Source organism: Xylona heveae (genome assembly GCF_001619985.1).
Source record: "Xylona heveae TC161 unplaced genomic scaffold L228scaffold_8, whole genome shotgun sequence".
Taxonomy (NCBI): domain Eukaryota; kingdom Fungi; phylum Ascomycota; class Xylonomycetes; order Xylonales; family Xylonaceae; genus Xylona; species Xylona heveae.
Window position 1 is genome coordinate 659,543 of NW_017264200.1, and position 18,182 is coordinate 677,724.

At 51.3% G+C, this 18,182-nt stretch overlaps 4 protein-coding genes and 1 non-coding gene across 5 annotated transcripts; 2 read left to right on the plus strand and 3 right to left on the minus strand.

Annotated features, from left to right (window-relative positions):
- Positions 1-6,350, plus strand: L228DRAFT_269589 (fatty acid synthase subunit beta dehydratase; the record flags this gene model as incomplete). The annotated part of the gene is made up of 2 exons (XM_018335293.1): positions 1-5,799; positions 5,874-6,350. 2 exons carry the CDS (start codon positions 1-3, stop codon positions 6,348-6,350), a joined length of 6,276 nt encoding a protein of 2,091 aa, XP_018186749.1.
- A 383-nt stretch (positions 6,351-6,733) lies between these two features.
- L228DRAFT_262242 (CRAL/TRIO domain-containing protein) lies at positions 6,734-8,543 on the plus strand. The gene is made up of 3 exons (XM_018334399.1): positions 6,734-7,512; positions 7,659-7,737; positions 7,888-8,543. Exons 1-3 carry the CDS (start codon positions 6,903-6,905, stop codon positions 8,492-8,494), a joined length of 1,296 nt encoding a protein of 431 aa, XP_018186750.1. The 5' UTR covers positions 6,734-6,902; the 3' UTR covers positions 8,495-8,543.
- Positions 8,544-9,218: 675 nt separating this feature from the next.
- On the minus strand, positions 9,219-11,047 carry L228DRAFT_253681 (protein rds1; the record flags this gene model as incomplete). Its single annotated transcript, XM_018333763.1, has 4 exons — positions 9,219-9,332; positions 9,392-9,481; positions 9,850-10,677; positions 10,736-11,047. The coding sequence occupies 4 exons, from the start codon at positions 11,045-11,047 to the stop codon at positions 9,219-9,221; spliced, it is 1,344 nt and encodes a 447-aa protein (XP_018186751.1).
- On the minus strand, positions 9,635-9,747 carry L228DRAFT_t102. Its single transcript has one exon. It is a non-coding gene; the product is annotated as a tRNA-Pro (tRNA).
- A 4,218-nt stretch (positions 11,048-15,265) lies between the features above and the next one.
- Positions 15,266-16,574, minus strand: L228DRAFT_212374 (glycoside hydrolase family 71 protein; the record flags this gene model as incomplete). Its single annotated transcript, XM_018329940.1, has 2 exons — positions 15,266-15,939; positions 16,025-16,574. Coding segments are annotated over 2 exons (1,224 nt in total), but the record flags the coding sequence as incomplete, so codon positions are not given.
- Between the last annotated feature and the right edge of the window lie 1,608 nt (positions 16,575-18,182).

Sequence of the window (18,182 nt, forward strand, 5' to 3'; positions counted from 1 at the left end):
ATGTACGGAGGTCCTTCCTCAGGCCCAGTTACGGGCGTTTCGACCCCCCGCTCCTCTGCTTCATTGCGTCCTCTCACCCTCACTCACGGGTCGCTCGAACACTCTTTCCTCGTTCCTACCGTCCTCCACTTCTCCGCTTCTCAGCTTAAGGATAACTTTATCGCTACACTTCCCGAACCGACAGACGAGCTCGCCCAAGATGATGAGCCTTCGTCTGTGCCCGAATTGGTCGCCCGGTACCTTGGTTTCGTTGCCAAGGAAGTTGAGGCCGGCGAGGATGACGCGCAAGGATCATACGAGGAGGTCTTGAAACTCGTCCTGACCGAGTTTGAGCGCGGCTTCTTGCGAGGAAATGAGGTGCACGCGGTCGCCTCCGCTCTTCCCGGTATTGAGCAGAAGAAGCTGGTTGTCGTCCAAGCTTACTATGCGGCCCGCGATGCCGCAAGCAGGCCCATTCGGCCCCACGAGTCTGCGCTTTTCCGGGCTGCTGGAGAAGGCAACGCCAAGATCTACACCGTCTTCGGTGGTCAGGGTAACATTGAGGAGTACTTTGATGAGCTTCATCAACTCTACACTACCTACCCTTCCTTCGTCGGCGAGTTCATCTCCGCTTCAGCCGCTCATCTCAAGAGTCTCTCGCGTGATCCCCGCGCCGAGAAGCTCTACTCAAAAGGTCTTGACGTCGTGCGCTGGTTGCACGACCATGATAGCCAGCCCGATATAGACTACCTAGTCTCCGCCCCTGTCAGTTTGCCCTTGATCGGTTTGGTGCAATTGTCCCATTATGTTGTACTCTGCAAGGTCCTCGGCGAGACCCCGGGTGAGCTGCGCGAGCGCATCAGCGGTACCACTGGTCACTCCCAGGGCGTCGTGACCGCGGCTGCCATTGCCAGCGCCGACGACTGGGACTCTTTTGAAAAGGCTGCCACCGATGCGCTGACGATGCTCTTCTGGATCGGCTCGCGGAGCCAGCAGGCTTACCCGCAGACCTCTCTCGCGCCCTCGGTGTTGCAGGACTCCATCGATGGCGGTGAGGGCGTTCCCACTCCCATGTTGTCCATTCGCGACCTTCCTCGCTCTGCGGTTCAGGAGCACATCGATGCCACCAACCACCACTTGCCCAAGGAGCGTCACATCGCCATCTCGTTGGTTAACAGCGCCCGGAACTTCGTTGTTACCGGTCCCCCGATTTCGCTCTATGGTCTAAATCTGCGCCTTCGCAAAGTCAAGGCCCCCACGGGTCTAGATCAGAACCGCATTCCCCACACCGAGCGCAAGATTCGCTTCGTCAACCGTTTCCTCCCTATCACCGCTCCCTTCCATAGCCCCTACCTCGCCGAGGCTCACAAGCACATTGAGGAGGACCTCAGCAAAATTCACCTGAGCGGCAAGAGCCTGGGTATCGCTGTTTTCGACACCAACACTGGCAAGGACCTCCGTGAGCATGGTGATGCCAATATTGTGCCGACCTTGGTCCGAATGATCACCCGGGAGACAGTCAACTGGGAGACGGCTACCGTCTTTCCCCAAGCGACCCACATTCTCGACCTCGGCCCTGGCGGTATCTCTGGTCTTGGCGTCCTCACCAACCGCAACAAGGACGGCACTGGAGTTCGTGTCATCTTGGCTGGCGCCATAGATGGCACCAACGTCGAAGTTGGCTACAAACCCGAGCTCTTTGATCGTGATGAGCAGCATGCTGTCAAATACGCCGTGGACTGGGTCAAGGACAATGGTCCCCGCCTTGTGAAGACCTCAGTTGGTCAGACCTTTGTTGACACCAAGATGAGCCGTTTGTTGGGTGTGCCTCCTCTTATGGTTGCTGGTATGACACCTTCCACAGTCCCGTGGGAGTTTGTCGCCTCGACGATGAACGCGGGCTACCACATTGAATTGGCCGGTGGTGGTTATTTCACTCCTGGCATGATGACGGCGGCTCTCGAGAAGATTGAGAAGGCGGTTCCTGCTGGTCGTGGTATTACTGTCAACCTTATCTACGTCAACCCCGCCGCCATGGCCTGGCAGATACCCCTCCTTGGCCAGCTCCGTGCCAAGGGCATTCCTATTGAGGGTCTGACCATTGGCGCTGGTGTGCCATCGATTGAGGTCGCAAATGAGTACATTGAGACGCTCGGAATCAAGCATATTGCATTCAAGCCTGGCTCCATGGACGCAATTCAACAGGTGGTCAACATTGCCAAGGCCAACCCCATGTTCCCAGTTATCCTGCAGTGGACTGGTGGTCGTGGCGGTGGTCACCACTCCTTCGAGGATTTCCACCAGCCCATTGTCCAAATGTACAGCCGTCTTCGGAGATGCGACAACATCGTGTTGGTTGCCGGTAGTGGTTTCGGTGGCTCCGAGGACACCTACCCGTACCTGACCGGTGCCTGGTCAGCCAAGTTTGGTTACCCGCCCATGCCCTTCGACGGATGCATGTTTGGTAGTCGCTGCATGGTTGCCAAGGAGTGTCACACCTCGCCGGCCGCCAAGCAGGCGATTGTCGATGCGCCTGGTGTCGACGACAGCCAGTGGGAGAAGACTTACAAGGGCCCCGCCGGAGGAGTCATCACTGTTCGATCCGAGATGGGCGAGCCTATTCACAAGCTGGCCACCCGTGGTGTCAAATTCTGGGCTGAGATGGACCAGAAGATCTTCAGCTTGGACCGTGCTAAGCGCGTTCCGGAGCTCAAGAAGCAGAGAGAGTACATCATCAAGAAGCTCAACGATGACTTCCAGAAAGTCTGGTTCGGTCGCAACAAGGCCGGCGAGTCGGTGGATCTTGAGGACATGACCTACGGTGAGGTCGTCCGCCGCATGGTCGAGCTCATGTACGTCAAGCACGAGTCCCGCTGGATTGATGTCTCGCTCCTTCGTCTCGCGGGCGACTTTATTCGCCGTGTCGAGGAGCGTTTCGTCGGAAAAGCTGGCCAGGCCTCTGTCCTGCAAAGTTACTCTGATCTCAATGAGCCCTTCAAGGTCATTGAGCGCGTCGTTGAGGCTTATCCCGAGGCCGACACTCAGATTATCAACGCACAGGATGTGCACCATTTCCTCTTGCTGTGCCAGCGTCGCGGACAGAAGCCAGTTCCATTCGTCCCCTCCTTGGACGAGAATTTTGAATATTGGTTCAAGAAGGACTCGCTTTGGCAATCTGAGGATCTGCAGGCGGTCGTCGACCAGGACGTCGGAAGGACTTGTATCCTTCAAGGCCCCATGGCTGTCCGATACTCCAAGATCGTCGATGAGCCAATCGGTGACATCTTGGGCAACATCCACAAGGCTCACATTCAGGGTCTGATTAAGGATGTGTATGGCGGCGATGAGTCTGCCGTCCCCGTTGTTGAGTACTTTGGTGGCAAGCTCTTGGAAGCCAGCGACGAGCTCAATGTCGAGGGTCTTACCGCTTCTGACGATGGCACCAAGGCCGTCTACCGCTTGTCTAGCTCTCCTGCCGCGGCCCTGCCCGAACTCGAGCCCTGGCTGCAAGTCTTGGCTGGTCGTAGCTACTCGTGGAGACACGCTTTGTTTACTGCAGATGTCTTCCTTCAAGGCCAAAAGTTCCAGACCAACCCGATGAGACGCATTTTTGCTCCTAGCCACGGTATGGTCGTCGAAATCGCCCACCCGAACGAGCCAGCCCGGACTGTCATCAGCGTCAAGGAGCTTGCCAGCTCCGGTCTCTACGTCCAGACCCTTGGCGTCAGTCTTAACAGCGACAAGGAGATTGTTGTCAATATGATTGAGCACCGCACCGCCCTCGGCAAACCTGTCGCTCTTCCTTTCCGATTCACCTACCACCCCGAGACTGGCTATGCTCCTATCCGCGAGGTCATGGAAGACCGCAACGATCGTATCAAGGAGTTCTACTATCGCGTGTGGTTCGGCGACGAGTCTGTGCCTTTCGACACCCCGGTCACTAGCACCTTCGAGGGTGGCCGTGCCACCATCACCGGACAGGCCATTGGTGACTTTGTTCACGCCGTTGGCAACACTGGCGAAAGCTTCGTTGACCGTCCTGGCAAGGAAGTGTTCGCGCCCATGGACTTCGCCATCGTTGTTGGATGGAAGGCCATCACCAAGCCCATCTTCCCCAAGGCCATTGATGGCGACCTGCTTAAGCTCGTCCATTTGTCAAATGGCTTCCGCATGCTTCCAGGCGCCGAGCCCCTGAAGAAGGGCGACGTCTTGGACACCAACGCTCAGGTCAACGCTGTCATAAACCAGGCCTCTGGTAAGCTGGTTGAGGTTTGCGGTACCATTACACGTGACGGCAAGCCAATCATGGAGGTCACCAGCCAATTTCTGTACCGCGGCACCTACACTGATTTCGAGAACACTTTCCAGCGCAAGACTGAGACGCCTATGGAGGTCCATCTTCGCTCTGCCAAGGACGTTGCCGTGCTTCGATCCAAGGAATGGTTTCATCTCGATGATCCCTCTATTGACCTTCTCGACAAGACCCTGACTTTCCGTCTTGAAAGCTTGGTCCGCTTCAAGAACGAGACAGTCTTCAGCAACGTCGAGACGGTTGGTCAGGTCCTTTTGGAATTGCCCACTAAGGAGGTCATCCAGATCGCCTCAGTCGACTATTCTGCGGGCGACTCGCACGGCAACCCTGTCATTGACTATCTCCAGCGCAACGGTTCTTCTATCGAGCAACCCGTCAACTTTGAGAACCCCATCCCACTGAGCGGCAAGACTCCCTTGGCTCTCAAGGCCCCCGCCAGCAACGAGACGTACGCCAAGGTATCTGGTGACTACAATCCTATCCATGTCTCTCGTGTGTTCGCCAACTATGCCAACCTTCCGGGCACCATTACTCACGGTATGTACTCGAGCGCTGCTGTTCGCAGCTTAGTGGAAACATGGGCGGCCGAGAACAACATTGGCCGCGTGCGAAGCTTCCACTGCTCGCTCGTTGGCATGGTCTTGCCCAACGACAACATTAACGTCAAGCTCGAACACGTTGGCATGGTTGCTGGTCGCAAGATCATCAAGATTGAGGCCAGCAACAAGGAGACCGAGGACAAGGTGCTCGTAGGTGAGGCCGAGGTCGAGCAGCCCGTCTCTTCCTACGTCTTCACCGGTCAGGGCTCGCAAGAGCAAGGTATGGGTATGGAACTGTACGCCAACAGCCCTGTTGCCAAGGAGGTCTGGGACCGGGCCGACAAGCACTTTATGGACAACTATGGTTTCTCCATTGTCAATATTGTCAAGAACAATCCCAAAGAGCTCACCATCTACTTTGGCGGTCCTCGTGGAAAGGCCATCCGTCAGAACTACATCTCCATGACCTTCGAGACCGTCTCTGCCGATGGTTCGATCAAGTCGGAAAAGATCTTCAAGGAGATTGACGAGACCACCACTTCATACACTTACCGGTCGCCCTCTGGTCTGCTATCCGCTACTCAATTTACGCAGCCTGCCTTGACTCTCATGGAGAAGGCTGCCTTTGAGGACATGCGCTACAAGGGGCTTGTCCAGCGTGACAGCAGCTTTGCTGGTCACTCTCTCGGAGAGTACTCTGCCCTTGCCGCGCTGGCCGAGGTCATGCCGATTGAGAGCTTGGTCTCGGTTGTGTTCTACCGTGGTCTGACAATGCAGGTCGCCGTCGAGCGTGACGAGCAAGGTCGCTCCAACTACTCCATGGCTGCTGTCAACCCAAGCCGTATCTCCAAGACCTTCAACGAACAGGCGTTGCAGTATGTTGTTGAAAACATTTCTGAGGAGACCAAGTGGCTCCTAGAAATTGTCAACTACAACGTTGCCAACATGCAATACGTCTGCGCCGGCGATGTAAGTTTTTCCCAACTTCCAAGGTCCTTTGATTTTGTAACGCAAATAAAGCTAACGAGTCATTCCTTTTCTAGCTCCGCGCCCTTGATTGCCTGACCAATGTCCTCAACTACCTCAAGGCCCAGAAGATTGACATTCAGGCTCTCATGCAGACCATGTCGCTTGACGACGTCAAAGCTCACCTCGTCGAGATCATTCGCGAGTGTGCCAAGCAGACTGCTACCAAGCCCCAGCCCATCGAGCTTCAGCGTGGCTTTGCTACTATCCCTCTGCGGGGTATCGATGTGCCATTCCACAGCACTTTCCTGCGCTCTGGTGTCAAGCCGTTCCGTAGCTTCTTGCTCAAGAAGATCAACCGGACGAGCATTGATCCTAGCAAGCTCGTTGGCAAGTACATTCCTAACGTGACTGCACGGCCGTTCCAGATCACGAAGGAGTACTTTGAGGATGTGTACCGGTTGACAAATTCGCCCAAGATTGGCCAGGTTCTGGCCAACTGGGACAAGTATGAGGATAACAAGGCAGAGCTTGCTAAGGCTGCTGCTGCTTGAGCGAAGATATCAAAGCTTGATTGTTTCAATATTCTTTTTTCTAGGCGGCGTTTAGGATGTAAATTTCTGATGAGCTAGACATGCCAAATGGCCTTTTTCACTTTCCTTTCTTCCGTTCTCGCAATCGCATTGCAATTTGCTATGATAGTCCCTTAATTATAGATAGTCCTAATTGATCTCTTGAAATTTCAAACACGTTTGTATTGTGCCTAATAATATCGAGTTATGCTCATGAGAGGGGTGGTCAGATATGATTCGATAGGGAGGGTGATTGATAAGATGACTTGTAGCGAGTGTATAAATGAATAGGATTCGCTCGATCAACCAGGGGGGGCCATCACAACGGTTGAAACCTTAAAAAGTTCCCGCGCTGTTACGGACTACTCCGGCAGATTCCCACGCCCAAAACACAACACCCACAAGTCAATCTGCCATTGGTTGTCGAACACGCTGTTAACTTTCATCTTCACATCTCTTTGGTCTTTATCCTTGAGTATCTTCTACATCTTTTGTCATTGAACTATCCGCATCGAAATTTCGAGAGGTCAGAAAATGGCTGAACCAGTACCCACCTCCACTGAACCAGGCGTTCAGCCAACTCCTACCACGACTTCCCCCACAGCTCCCACCCCGTCTGAGGCACCCGTAGCTACTACCAATACTACTGCCGCAGGTGCAGATGTCGCTCAGCAAGCTACACCTGCTCCACCGGAACCTGCACAGACTGCAAGCACGACTGCTACCACCACCACCCAGCAGCAGCAACAACAACAAGCTCCCGCTGTCCCTACTAACGCACCTACCACGGCTGCTTCGAACACTACCGGTCCAGTCTGGCCTGAACTTGCCGCCTCGCATCCGCTCAAAGATTTGCAGTCGAAATTGCCCAAGCTCTTGAAGGAGGCCGACTATGCTGAAGTGTATGGTGTCACGCTCTCCGCTGAAGAGCCGACTCCATTCAGCACGAACCTCATTCTGCAAAAGTTCCTCCGCGCCAACTCGAACGACGTGGACAAGGCTTCATCTCAGTTGTTTAGTACGCTGAAGTGGCGCAAGGAGTTCCAGCCTCTCAAGGCAAAGGATGAGGTTTTTGATGAGGAGAGATTTGGAGGATTGGGATATATTACAGTCTTAGATGGTGTCCCGAGTGCTGATGGCAAAGGTACGTGGCACGTTTTGCTGCTGCTGTCTTTTGGTGTGGGCCCTGGGCATGTGTTGTGTCTGGTTTCATACCAAATGGATACAGTTCAATAGGGCATTCGGAGTCTAGAGAGAGCGATTTAACTGACAATGATGACGAAAACGCAGGGCACAGTAAAGAAGTGGTGACTTGGAACATTTACGGCGCAGTCAAGGACCACAAGGCTACCTTTGGAGACTTGAACGGGTATGTCATATTCCTCTTAATTGTTTGTAAATTTGTTTTTCCCTACGAAACATCCTTCCTCCTGATTCCCGGTTTCCGCCAATTCACCATCGCCCTCTCGACCGTCACGCTCCACGTAAAACAATACTGACGCTTCAACTCCCCAAATAGCTTTCTCCGCTGGCGCGTTGCCCTCATGGAGCGTTCCATTGCACAGCTCAATCTCTCGTCCGCTACTACTTCTATTCCCGACCACGGTGCCGGAGCAGACCCGTACACCATTATGCAAATCCACGACTACCTCTCAGTCAAGTTCTTGCGCATGGACCCCAATATCAAAGCCGCATCCAAGAAGACGATTGAAATCTTCCAGGCGCACTACCCCGAGACTTTGAGCCGCAAGTTCTTTGTCAATGTTCCTGTCGTGATGGGCTGGGTCTTTGGCGCCGTCAAGCTCGTCCTCGCCAAGGAGACCGTGCGCAAGTTCACCGTCCTCAGTTATGGAGAATATCTTGTCAATGAGCTCGGTAGCAACGTGCCCAAAGCGTACGGTGGTAAAGGACCCGAGCTCAAGGAATTGGGCGAGACGGTCAAGTTGGAGCCAACCAAGCAGGCGGCCACTGCTCCTGAACCACCCTCCTCCACCACCGCTGCGGCTAGCGGAAAGGAGACTGCGGCCGGCGATGAAGCCACTGCGGCTACCACCACTACTGACGCTGCCGCTGCGGCACCCGGCGCCCCTTCTGTCCCGGCACCTACCGGCACATCGTCCTCTTAACTTTGGAACTTGGGATCTTGCAGCACCAGCCCCCGGCCCCCCCCCCCCCGGCTAGGCCGTCCTAGCCAAGTTGGAGCCAGCTGTTCTTCTGATTCTCTCTCGAATGCCCTTCGAGAGAGGCGCTTCTTTCACTTTCTGATTTCTCTTTTTTTTTCTCCCTCCTTCCTTTTTCTCCCTTCCTTTTGAATTTCATACTCGTGTGCACCGGCGCTGAGCAAGCACTTATGATTCAGAAGCCTTAATAATACCCCTACACTCTATTTGGCTATTGCCATACTCCATAATGTTCGTCCACCATAATACCCCCCTACCACTTGGGCTTTTCTAGTCTGCACGCCATATGAGCAAGCCTTCTTTTTTTTTTTTTTTTTTTTTTTTTTCCGATTTTAATACTAATCACCTAATTTTATGCATTCTTGACTCTTCTTCGCGTTTCTTGATTCATTCGTGCTTCTAGAACGAGATAAGGAAATTTAGTCAAGTAACTCCGTTATTATTACCATTATATCACCATTACAATATACACATGGAAAATCAGTGAACGCCAATTGTCATCCGAAATAGGATACTCCTCGACATAGTATCCGACCTTTGATAAAGTCAAAACTGAATCAGGCGCTTTTCCTACCATTGTACCGAAAGAGAAAAGGAAGTATAAGAAAACCATTCTCATTCCCTCTCATTGTACCATTTTACCAAATGAACGTGACGACAAGGGACATGATTAACCAGCCTGGTACAAAGTCAAAGCCGCAACATGAGGATTGATCTGGCTGAGGTTGAACGGGCTCAAGGCGAGCGGAGTGTCCACGAGAGCGATGAAAACAGTGCCGTTGATCTAGAATAGAGGAATTAGTATCTTTCATTTGTTATGCAATCAAGAAACGGAAAACGCACCATTGGATTGTTCTCGAACGTGGAGACATTGGGCTGGATAGTCGTGCCGGTATTGTTTCCGGTGAGCGTCAATTTGGAGTATGTCACATTCTGAGAGATGTTAGTCGCTAATCTCAAATTGAAGTGCAATCAAAATGCATGATAAATGAGGAGAAAGAAGTTTTTGAAAACATAGAAGAGGCACAGAGAGAGAGGAGAGGCGGTGGCATAAATGATAAAAAGCAAAAAAAATGATAACGAATTGGGTCGATCCGGGGATCGAACCCGGGACCTCTCGCAAATTGTACTTAGGTTTTTGAGAAGGAACTCGCGCTCCGACTCCCTAAGCGAGAATCATACCACTAGACCAATCGACCAATTGTTGTTTTTTGATCCTCAAAAAGTGATTGTCTATTATTGGGACAAACAGAGCGAGGGCAGAAACATAAATTATCCAGCTGCGACAAAGGTAAACATACCAATTGGTTGACCCAGGCGACCCACGAAGGTGCACCAGCACTGGTCGAAGTGACATAACTGTTGTTCGGGCCGACGAGCTGCCCGGGGGCGTCCCACTGCAATTGAACCAATCGGCCGGGGTACGACAACGGAATGGAGCGATTGTGCGTAATTGCCGGATTGCAATTCGAGCCCACGCCGGTAGCGTTGACACAAAGGCTGGAACTAGGAACAATTGCGTCGTTGAGAGGGGCCTCAATGGAAAAGCCCTGGGTTTCATTGGAGCCGGTTTGGTTCGCATTGGTGCGAGCGGCGTTGGGCTGGTTGATGACATGCAGAGCCGGATAGTTCTGCCAAGCCAGACGGGTCTGGTTTTGTGGACAGCTACTGATATATGGTGCGATCAAGGTCCAAGCCCAGCTCTGAGGAATTCCAACTTCAAACCACACAGGCATTGGGAAAAGCCCATCGAACTGACGGAAGATCATCTGCTGGCGGGCCTCGGTACTGATAGATTGAAGGAGCAGCTGGCCGACAGGACGAGAGTCCAGGTGGTTGAGGAAGCCGTACACACCACTCTCGCCAACACGAGTCAACTTCTGATTAAAGTCGACAAACTCGCGCACCGTTTGGAAGGGGTAGTTATAAGTGCATTGCTTGGGCGCTGCCTGAGGTCCGAGAATGTTGGTAAGGAGGGTGGCATGGCCGACCTCTTGGTCAGCCATGAACTCGATCAAGAAGCGGTCTTCGGCGGTCAAGCCCGCAGCTTGAAAATCCGCAGCAGAGAACATCGCCAAGCCATTGTGGAAAACGTCTAGTTCAATGTACTCCTGATAGAGACCGAGAGCCTAGTACAGAATAAAAGTTAGATAATCACCGGCTACACCTATGGGGCAGGCGTCATACAATTGATTCGAAATCAAAATCACTTTGCACTCGGTACACCGGCTCCGATCCATTTGTTCCCTCACCACCAGCTGGGGTAAACGGGGCAGGCTCAGGCTCATGCAATTGTCCGTCGCTAGGATAACCGTTCGTCTCAGCAGGACTTGGAGGGAGAGCGGGAATAGACTGTGCTTGTACGCTCAATGACAGAGCACCGGTGGTGGTCGCCCGTCCTGTAAATGAGCCGTGAGATGCCTCGGTCAACTGGCTGCTGACCACTGGTGGCGGTGAGACTGCTGAGGTGTATTGCACAGGAACACTCGCATTGGCCATGGTCATGTTCGACATGGCTGAGGCAGTTGCCGTTGGCATTCCTGTTCCAGGCATTCCTGTTCCAGGTATTCCAGGCATGGTTATATTAGTTGGGCCGGATATATGTGGAGAAGAAACAGCCTGAGGAGCAGGCAAGGCATCAACCGCGACGCCCAAGAGGGCAGCCGCGAGTGCGATTCTCGCCAACATTGTGACAAGTGTCTCTCAGATGTTGTTCACCCAGATAACAATCTCAAGTCAATTAAAGCCCGTCCTCTGTCAGTCCTGTTGCGATTCAACTCAATTCAATTCAAACTGTCAGAGGTCAAGTTATAGGCAGTGCGGGGACAGCAGGCTATATAGGACCTCCCCAAAGCATCCAAGCCAGTGCCAATGCTTGCGAATGCTTCCCAGAGACTTGACCACGTCTCATTGGGAAAAGCAATGGCCACATTAGGATTGATTGCGTGGCAACCAAGTGAGACGGAGCTCATCCAAGTCATCCTAAGAGTAAAGCTCGAGCTGGACAAAAAGATGACGCCAGCATGTGCAGGCTATACCTGAATGTCCAGAGTCATCTTACCTCCAATAATCGGTTCGAGCGGCTGCACTCCTTCACTCCACCAGGGCAATGCAGAGCATCTAGTCGGCTCTCAGTGCAAAATATTCCGGTGGGGGGAAAGTGCCGATTCCATTTCCGGGAGATTCGAGGGGTGATGGAGGGTGGATTCCATTTCATGAGAAAATCCTTGTCGTACAAAAGCAGCATAACAGTTCTAATCGTCATTAGCCATCGCTCAGCAGTAGGCAAGAATTGGTTAGGGGTCCGATGGAGGCTGCACTGACCACCAAGTCATGACATTATGATTACTTTGTTGAGGCACTGGTGGAGCGAAATGAGAGACGAGAAATATGGTGAGTAGCAGATCATCCGGACATGGAACCCGACGGCAAAGAGCCACGGATGAAGATGAATAGCTCAAGGTTTCCCTGGTTCCATGAGGGGGTTGTTGGCTGGTGAATCGATGACGTTGGGATGATTCGTGGGAAGTCTGGATATAGACTATTCCTAAGCGCTACTAAGGAAGTACTGATGCAGCGTACCAATCTTCTATGGCAGCTCAAAGTATAACTGAAGTGCTTAGGTGCTCGCCTCTCATCAGCCGCAGCGGATCTAAGCGAAGGCGGGCGGCGATAAACCCCATGGCGCACCTGGCGCCCGCCTAATTCCGCTAACCTTAGCTAAACTTAACTATTTACTCCCCGATCTTCCCAGGGTTGACCCTGTGCGCTAACCATCCGCTATGGAAGCTTCACCAACATACGGAGCTATTACAGCTTCTGTTGATAAATATTCATATGCCGTTAATCCATTTCATGATCTTATTTTAGTCTTGGGAGATTCATTTTTCAAACTACTAATGAAATCTGACAATTTCTTTAGAAGCCAAACCATAGCACAAACCCAGGAAATGAAACCCCATCCAAATCAGCGAGAATATTGAGCAGACTGCAATAAATAATTTAAAGTGAAGCATATCGCTAATCATGTTCAGGTTTTATAGTGCTTCAAAACACTCGCGGCTCGAATGTATGCCTAAATATAGTTACTTCGCCATCGATCTGCCACAGCGAACAATACAAAATCCTGTCAAAACATCACAAGCCACTCGGCCAATTTCTGATACCCAGAATACCAGTTGTCTCTATTCCCAAATTCCAGTTTAGAGACCTTGACAATTACATTTGTGAACAGCGCCCAGCTTCCCGTTCGAGATTTGCACGACCACAGCCTCTCGCATATCGATTCCTAATCGAGCCATGTCAATGTCTTAAAACTCGAGGATGAAACCTTTCCGGAGGAGATACCATAAACGGATTTTTCCATATGCCCGGAATAGCATCCAAAACATGAAAGTTACGAGATCGTAAATCCATGTATCTCGTACCTCAAGACAAAGTCTCCTGAAACCACTGACAACTTGTAATCGAGTAACATCTACTTGCACCTCACGCAACGTCTTAAGCCAACAACTGCTCAGACCGCATAGGCCGCACAGGCCAGGCCAGGTCCAGAATACTCATCGACGTGTAGAAGCTACACACCCTCAAGGTCGAGAACCCATCCCTGCCAAATGAGACAGAAAAGCTCAACACCTTGTTTCAAACGGCACAAAGAAAAACGAGGGTTAGGTACGAGCAGGCAGCAGCCGCAGAAACACTCCGCGGAGAGAAAAAAAAAAGTCCAGGCGCACAGGCGCCATGCCGGGAACACTCCGGTCTAACACAGCATACTGGTAAAACATACATATCCGGAACTGCTTTCCGAAGTGAAATTTGACCGAGAAACGTATTCGCACCGGCACTTGCACCGGAACTAAAACCAACGGATTCAATGTTTCTGATCCAAAAACGAAAAGAATTGAGGAAAATGCCGAGAACCAGGAGACGAGAACTACCACGAGGCCTAGAGACTTCTAACGGGCCAGACCCAGGGCCGCAAAACCCCCGAGACCCAGCCACCGAGGGCACAGGATGGACTGACTGTTTCAGAACCAGTATTTGTAATAGGTGTTCAGTTGCCTCTTGGCAGGTTTGCCTCTAGTGTTCATCTCCGAGTTTCCCTTTAAGACTCAGCGTTCCTCGATCTCCGCAGCATTGCTTCGGAACGCTGGGATCGGGGATTCTGCTTTGTTATCGAACTTCGACATGCTCTTGCCAAACACCGACCCTCGGAACACGCCCGACGACTTTGCTGCGCCCGAGAACCGCCCAGACTAATTCGTATGATTTCGGAACCGCTGGGATCGGGAGATTATCTTTGTTATCGAAGTTTGGGGAACCGGTGTGGACGGGCACCTTGCACCTTATTTTTCGTGATGTCGGACCGAATTTGCCCATCCCAAACAACGACCCTCGTATTGCGCGGACGACTTCGATTTCGCTGCGCCGAGAACCTCCCCGACTACACACACATGAGTTCAGCAGAGAAAGAGCAAAAACTAGCCAATACGAACGCAGTCAGACTCGAGCAAAGGACATGTAAGTCTCGATATTATCTCTGTTTTACACGAGGATTTTTGTCCTGGTACCTGTATCTCAGTCCTTTGTCTTTACATGGTCGCGACAACGAGAACAACAAGAACAGAACAGCAACAGAAAATGACCCTGTGACTTAGATGACAGGGGTGTCATTTTCGTAGCTAACGAGTCCCTGGGAGGCGTTCATCACATGGGATGCTGTCCTTTACTTTGTCAAGGGCAACGCCCAAGTGGAAGGAACGAATGTCTAATGTCAAACTTTCTATCGCAGAACAACGTACTCTTTAGAAGCATAGAACATAGACCGTCAACGAAGTAAGTCAAGTGAACATTGCACATGTCCTCAAGCGCACGTACATGAAGCAGCGTGTTCGAGTATTGGAAGAATCCGATAGTAGCGAATTTGAGTATTTGAAAAGATGTAAGATATTAGCGAAATCGAGTCGTGGAAGCGGCATAAGGTAGTCAATAGAGAGATATAAGATAGTAGCCGACAATACGCAAGAGAGACATAAGATAGTCAACCGAAGAGATAGATGGTAGTCGATAGAAGAAATATAGAGAACTAAGATAATAGCGATAATAAGTAAAAATAAAATTTAGATGAGACCAGCATCTATTAAACTACCTAGGTAGAGAGGCAACTATTGATAATTGTAACGAGTTTAAGCAAAACGAAATAATGCAAACGAGATAAGGAAAACAGAAAATAATGCAGCGATTTAAGCAAAAACAATAAGCGGCAGACCGATGCCGACACCGGTGCAATGCAGCGTGTAGATACATTACGACATGGGACACATTAGGAAAAGAACACAAGGAAAGGGAAGCGACAAGAGTACAAAATACTTGAACATGACAAAAGACGAAAGGACAAAAGACCTCACCAGAAACAAACAAACAAAAGAAGATAAAGAATACTCCAGACAAGAAAAGACAAAAAGACCAAAGATAACAATAAAAAATAAAAACCAAATGATAAAATAAAATAAAAAGCAAATGCGTATGTCCTTGTCTTTCGATATGTAGGAAGTTGAAAATGTGCATATGGGTGATGGATGTTGTATATACCGTTCCCCGTTTCGGGGAACCTTCCTCTCTTCAACCGAATCTCACAAGGGATCATGTACATTCGCCTTCTCTTTTGTTTTGCTCTCCTCTTTCTCAGACCTTCTACAACAACTTCTCAAAAAAAAATTACAGGCCCAAGACCTGATAGTTGAAGTTGCATGTCCCGTTGGTATCGGCCTGCACTGCGACCGAGCCAGACTGGGTGGTCAAGGTGTTGTTTCCATCCGCGGAGAGGACGGTGACTTTCGGGGCGGTACCGACCCGGATACCGCCGACATCCCACTTATTCAGGCCCTGGACAGTCTTGTAGCTTCCGATGAGGGCACCGTTGCTGTAGACGTTGACAGTGTTGCCTGCTTCAGCGGAGAACAGGGCCACCAGGACAGAGTCCTCGGTGTTTTGCCAGCCGCTGGGCTTGCCCAAGGAGTCGTCCGGGCAGGTTGCAGAGCCCAGGAGAGGGCGGTACCAGAAGGCACCGGTGACGGCGAGACCGTTGAGGGGAAGCATGTCGCTTGTGTCGGTGACGCCGCACTTGACGGCCTGAATGAAGGGCGGGATCAAGTGTTGCCAGCCCGAGTGGTCGTAGCCATCGGTGTACGCAGGGATGGGGGTTCCTGCGATAGCCTCGGGCCAGGCGTTGCCAATGTAGTGGCTCTCGCCTGAATCGTTCCAGGTGAGAATCTCGACAAAGTCCGGCCCGTCGGCAAGGATCTGGGGCATGCGCTCGGCCAGGGCAAGCTCGCCGCGCAGATACCAGTTTTGGTTGCTGTCAATGTGCTTAAACTGAACAGATGAAATAGCTAAAGGGAGAAAAACAAAAATTAGCCCTGGGTTCTTGGGAATTTGAAACAGCAATGGAAAAGGGAGAAGGGGAGGTAAACATACGCATCATATAAGTCTTGTTAGCGGCTCGAGCGCCAGCAATGTATTGTTTGTCAATGGAGTCGCTGACGCTCGTTTTTCCGGCAGATGACGGTACCCAAGCGCTGTCCCAGCCCATGACGCCGTCGACAACGGGATAATTCTCAAAAAAATTGTTGGGTCCGTTGGAGTTGTCGCAAAATGATGGAACAAAGTAGGTGTCAATGCCATCGGCAAGGAGGGCATCGCGGTAATGGATCTGCCATCCCGCATTGGGAGAAGACTCGCCAAAGTTAAGGTTGCCGCCATAGAAGGTACTGGTGAAGGGCTTGCCCTGGTAGTGGTAGTAGGCGCTGTTGTTGACGTATTGCTGGAAGAAAGGAATGAATTGGGATGGGTCTTGGAAGGCATCCATGTCGAAGCTGAAGAAGAGCTTAAAGTTATACTGGTTTGCAGCCTGGAAGAGCGACTGCACTGCAGACGTCAACCAGTCTCCGCTCGTGGCCTGGAGGTTCAGTGCAAAGGCATCAAGGCCCAGGGCCTTGGCCTGCTGGATATCTGTATTGGCATGGTCTTGGGTAATGCCACCGACCTAAAAGAAAACGTTAATTATTGCTCTGCTGTAGCTATGCAGTAAGGGTTTTGCAGGAAAGGACCTACCATGTAGTGTGCAAAGACGCCCTTGACATCTGCAGACGCACGCCTGGTCAAGCATGACCACACAAGGCAGCCCGTGAAGAGAGTAGTCCAGGCGGACCTGCGGCTGGAAGGCATAGTGGGCAAAAAGAACGATTGAGATGAGATACTCAAAAAAATGGTTTAGAGAGAGAGAGAGAGATGGAAACTGAGAAGCTCCAAAAAAAAATCTAGACCGAAATAGAATGAATGATCACGATTGCTGCCAATGGTCCAGATGAGGCCGAGGCGCTCTAGTTTATATGTCCAGTGCTGTCTATTTCAAAGCCCCTCAAAATCGAGGCGGACAAAGGATCATAATATACTTGTTCAAGGCCTCCGTTCTGCTGAGTGAATGTCGTCACTGCCTGTTCACTCAGGCGAGGGAAGTGGCTAACACCGCCTGAGAAGGTCAGAGTCAAAACAGTTTGTGAAGACCCCAGGATTCGCCTTCACGAATCCTCTCGCGAGGCAGAGACACCGAAAAAAACCTTCCGCACAGTGTGTGCGGTGTGGGTGTGAGATGGAAAAGTGTGTGCTGACCTGCGGCGTGACAAAAAGAGGAACCCACTCGGGAAAACCCACTTGATGGGGATGTCTAGCAGAATTGAGCACAATAAATGAAACACAGGAGGCGAAACAATGAGATGTTCGAAAATGCAACATAAACTAAGCTCTTTGGACGCGCATAAGATTTGCAGATCCCGTTTTCGTAGCGTTCAAACAAAACTCACAAATCAGAAGCCTCCAACAAAGGCATTCAAGAAAACAAAAAGAAAAATATGATCCAGTAGCCTTGTGGTTCTCTACAGAAAATGAGCTGACCAGGGGGGGTGTGTGTGTTGTGTGCGTGATGGGTATGGAGAATGAAAGGGCAAACATCAACAAAGGAGTGATCCGCACACCGGCCGAAGTCAAGGCAATCTAATCCGCAAGCAAAAAAACTGCAGAGTAATAGAAACTGAGAGTCAATCAATCCGAATCAGCAATGCGGACAAGACGTCAGTAAAAGAAAGATAATTTTACAGAAAACACCACACTCGTCATTCCCAGCGGTCATGCGCGTGGTCCTAAGGCGGGGGAGCTCTAATGCGCCGTACAGTAGTCCAGTAATCTTGCTTACCGCGCCTCACGGAAGGTATGCACTGCGAAAAGAAAAGAGGGTGTTCGATGGTGGAGGTTTACCTTGGTTTGTGCACCCGTGATCCATCTGTGTGCGGTTCGCGCAGGGGGGGGTAGGGGGTGTGCGTGTGTGTGGGCGCTCAGGTGTCTTTTTCTCCTTTTGTCCTCTCTCAGATTCAGACACCCTGAATGGATCGGAAAAGAGATGAAGGGCGGAGAATTGGTGTGGCAGAAAGAGGCAGGAGGAGTTGATGCATGTACTCGGACAGACAGCAGCTCGAGAAGTAGGTAGGTAGGTGTTAGTGAAGGAGGTGAGTGCCGGGCGTGTGTCGTTTGATGTCTTGGTGCGCTTCGGCAATTGGACGGCGTAGACCGTTGGTTGTGG

Coding starts and splice junctions, on each gene's coding strand:
- L228DRAFT_262242 (XM_018334399.1), top strand. CDS start 6,903: ATGGCTGAACCAGTACCCACCTCCACTGAACCAGGCGTTCAGCCAACT. Junction 7,513..7,658: donor CCCGAGTGCTGATGGCAAAG/GTACGTGGCACG, acceptor ACGAAAACGCAG/GGCACAGTAAAGAAGTGGTG. Junction 7,738..7,887: donor ACCTTTGGAGACTTGAACGG/GTATGTCATATT, acceptor CTCCCCAAATAG/CTTTCTCCGCTGGCGCGTTG.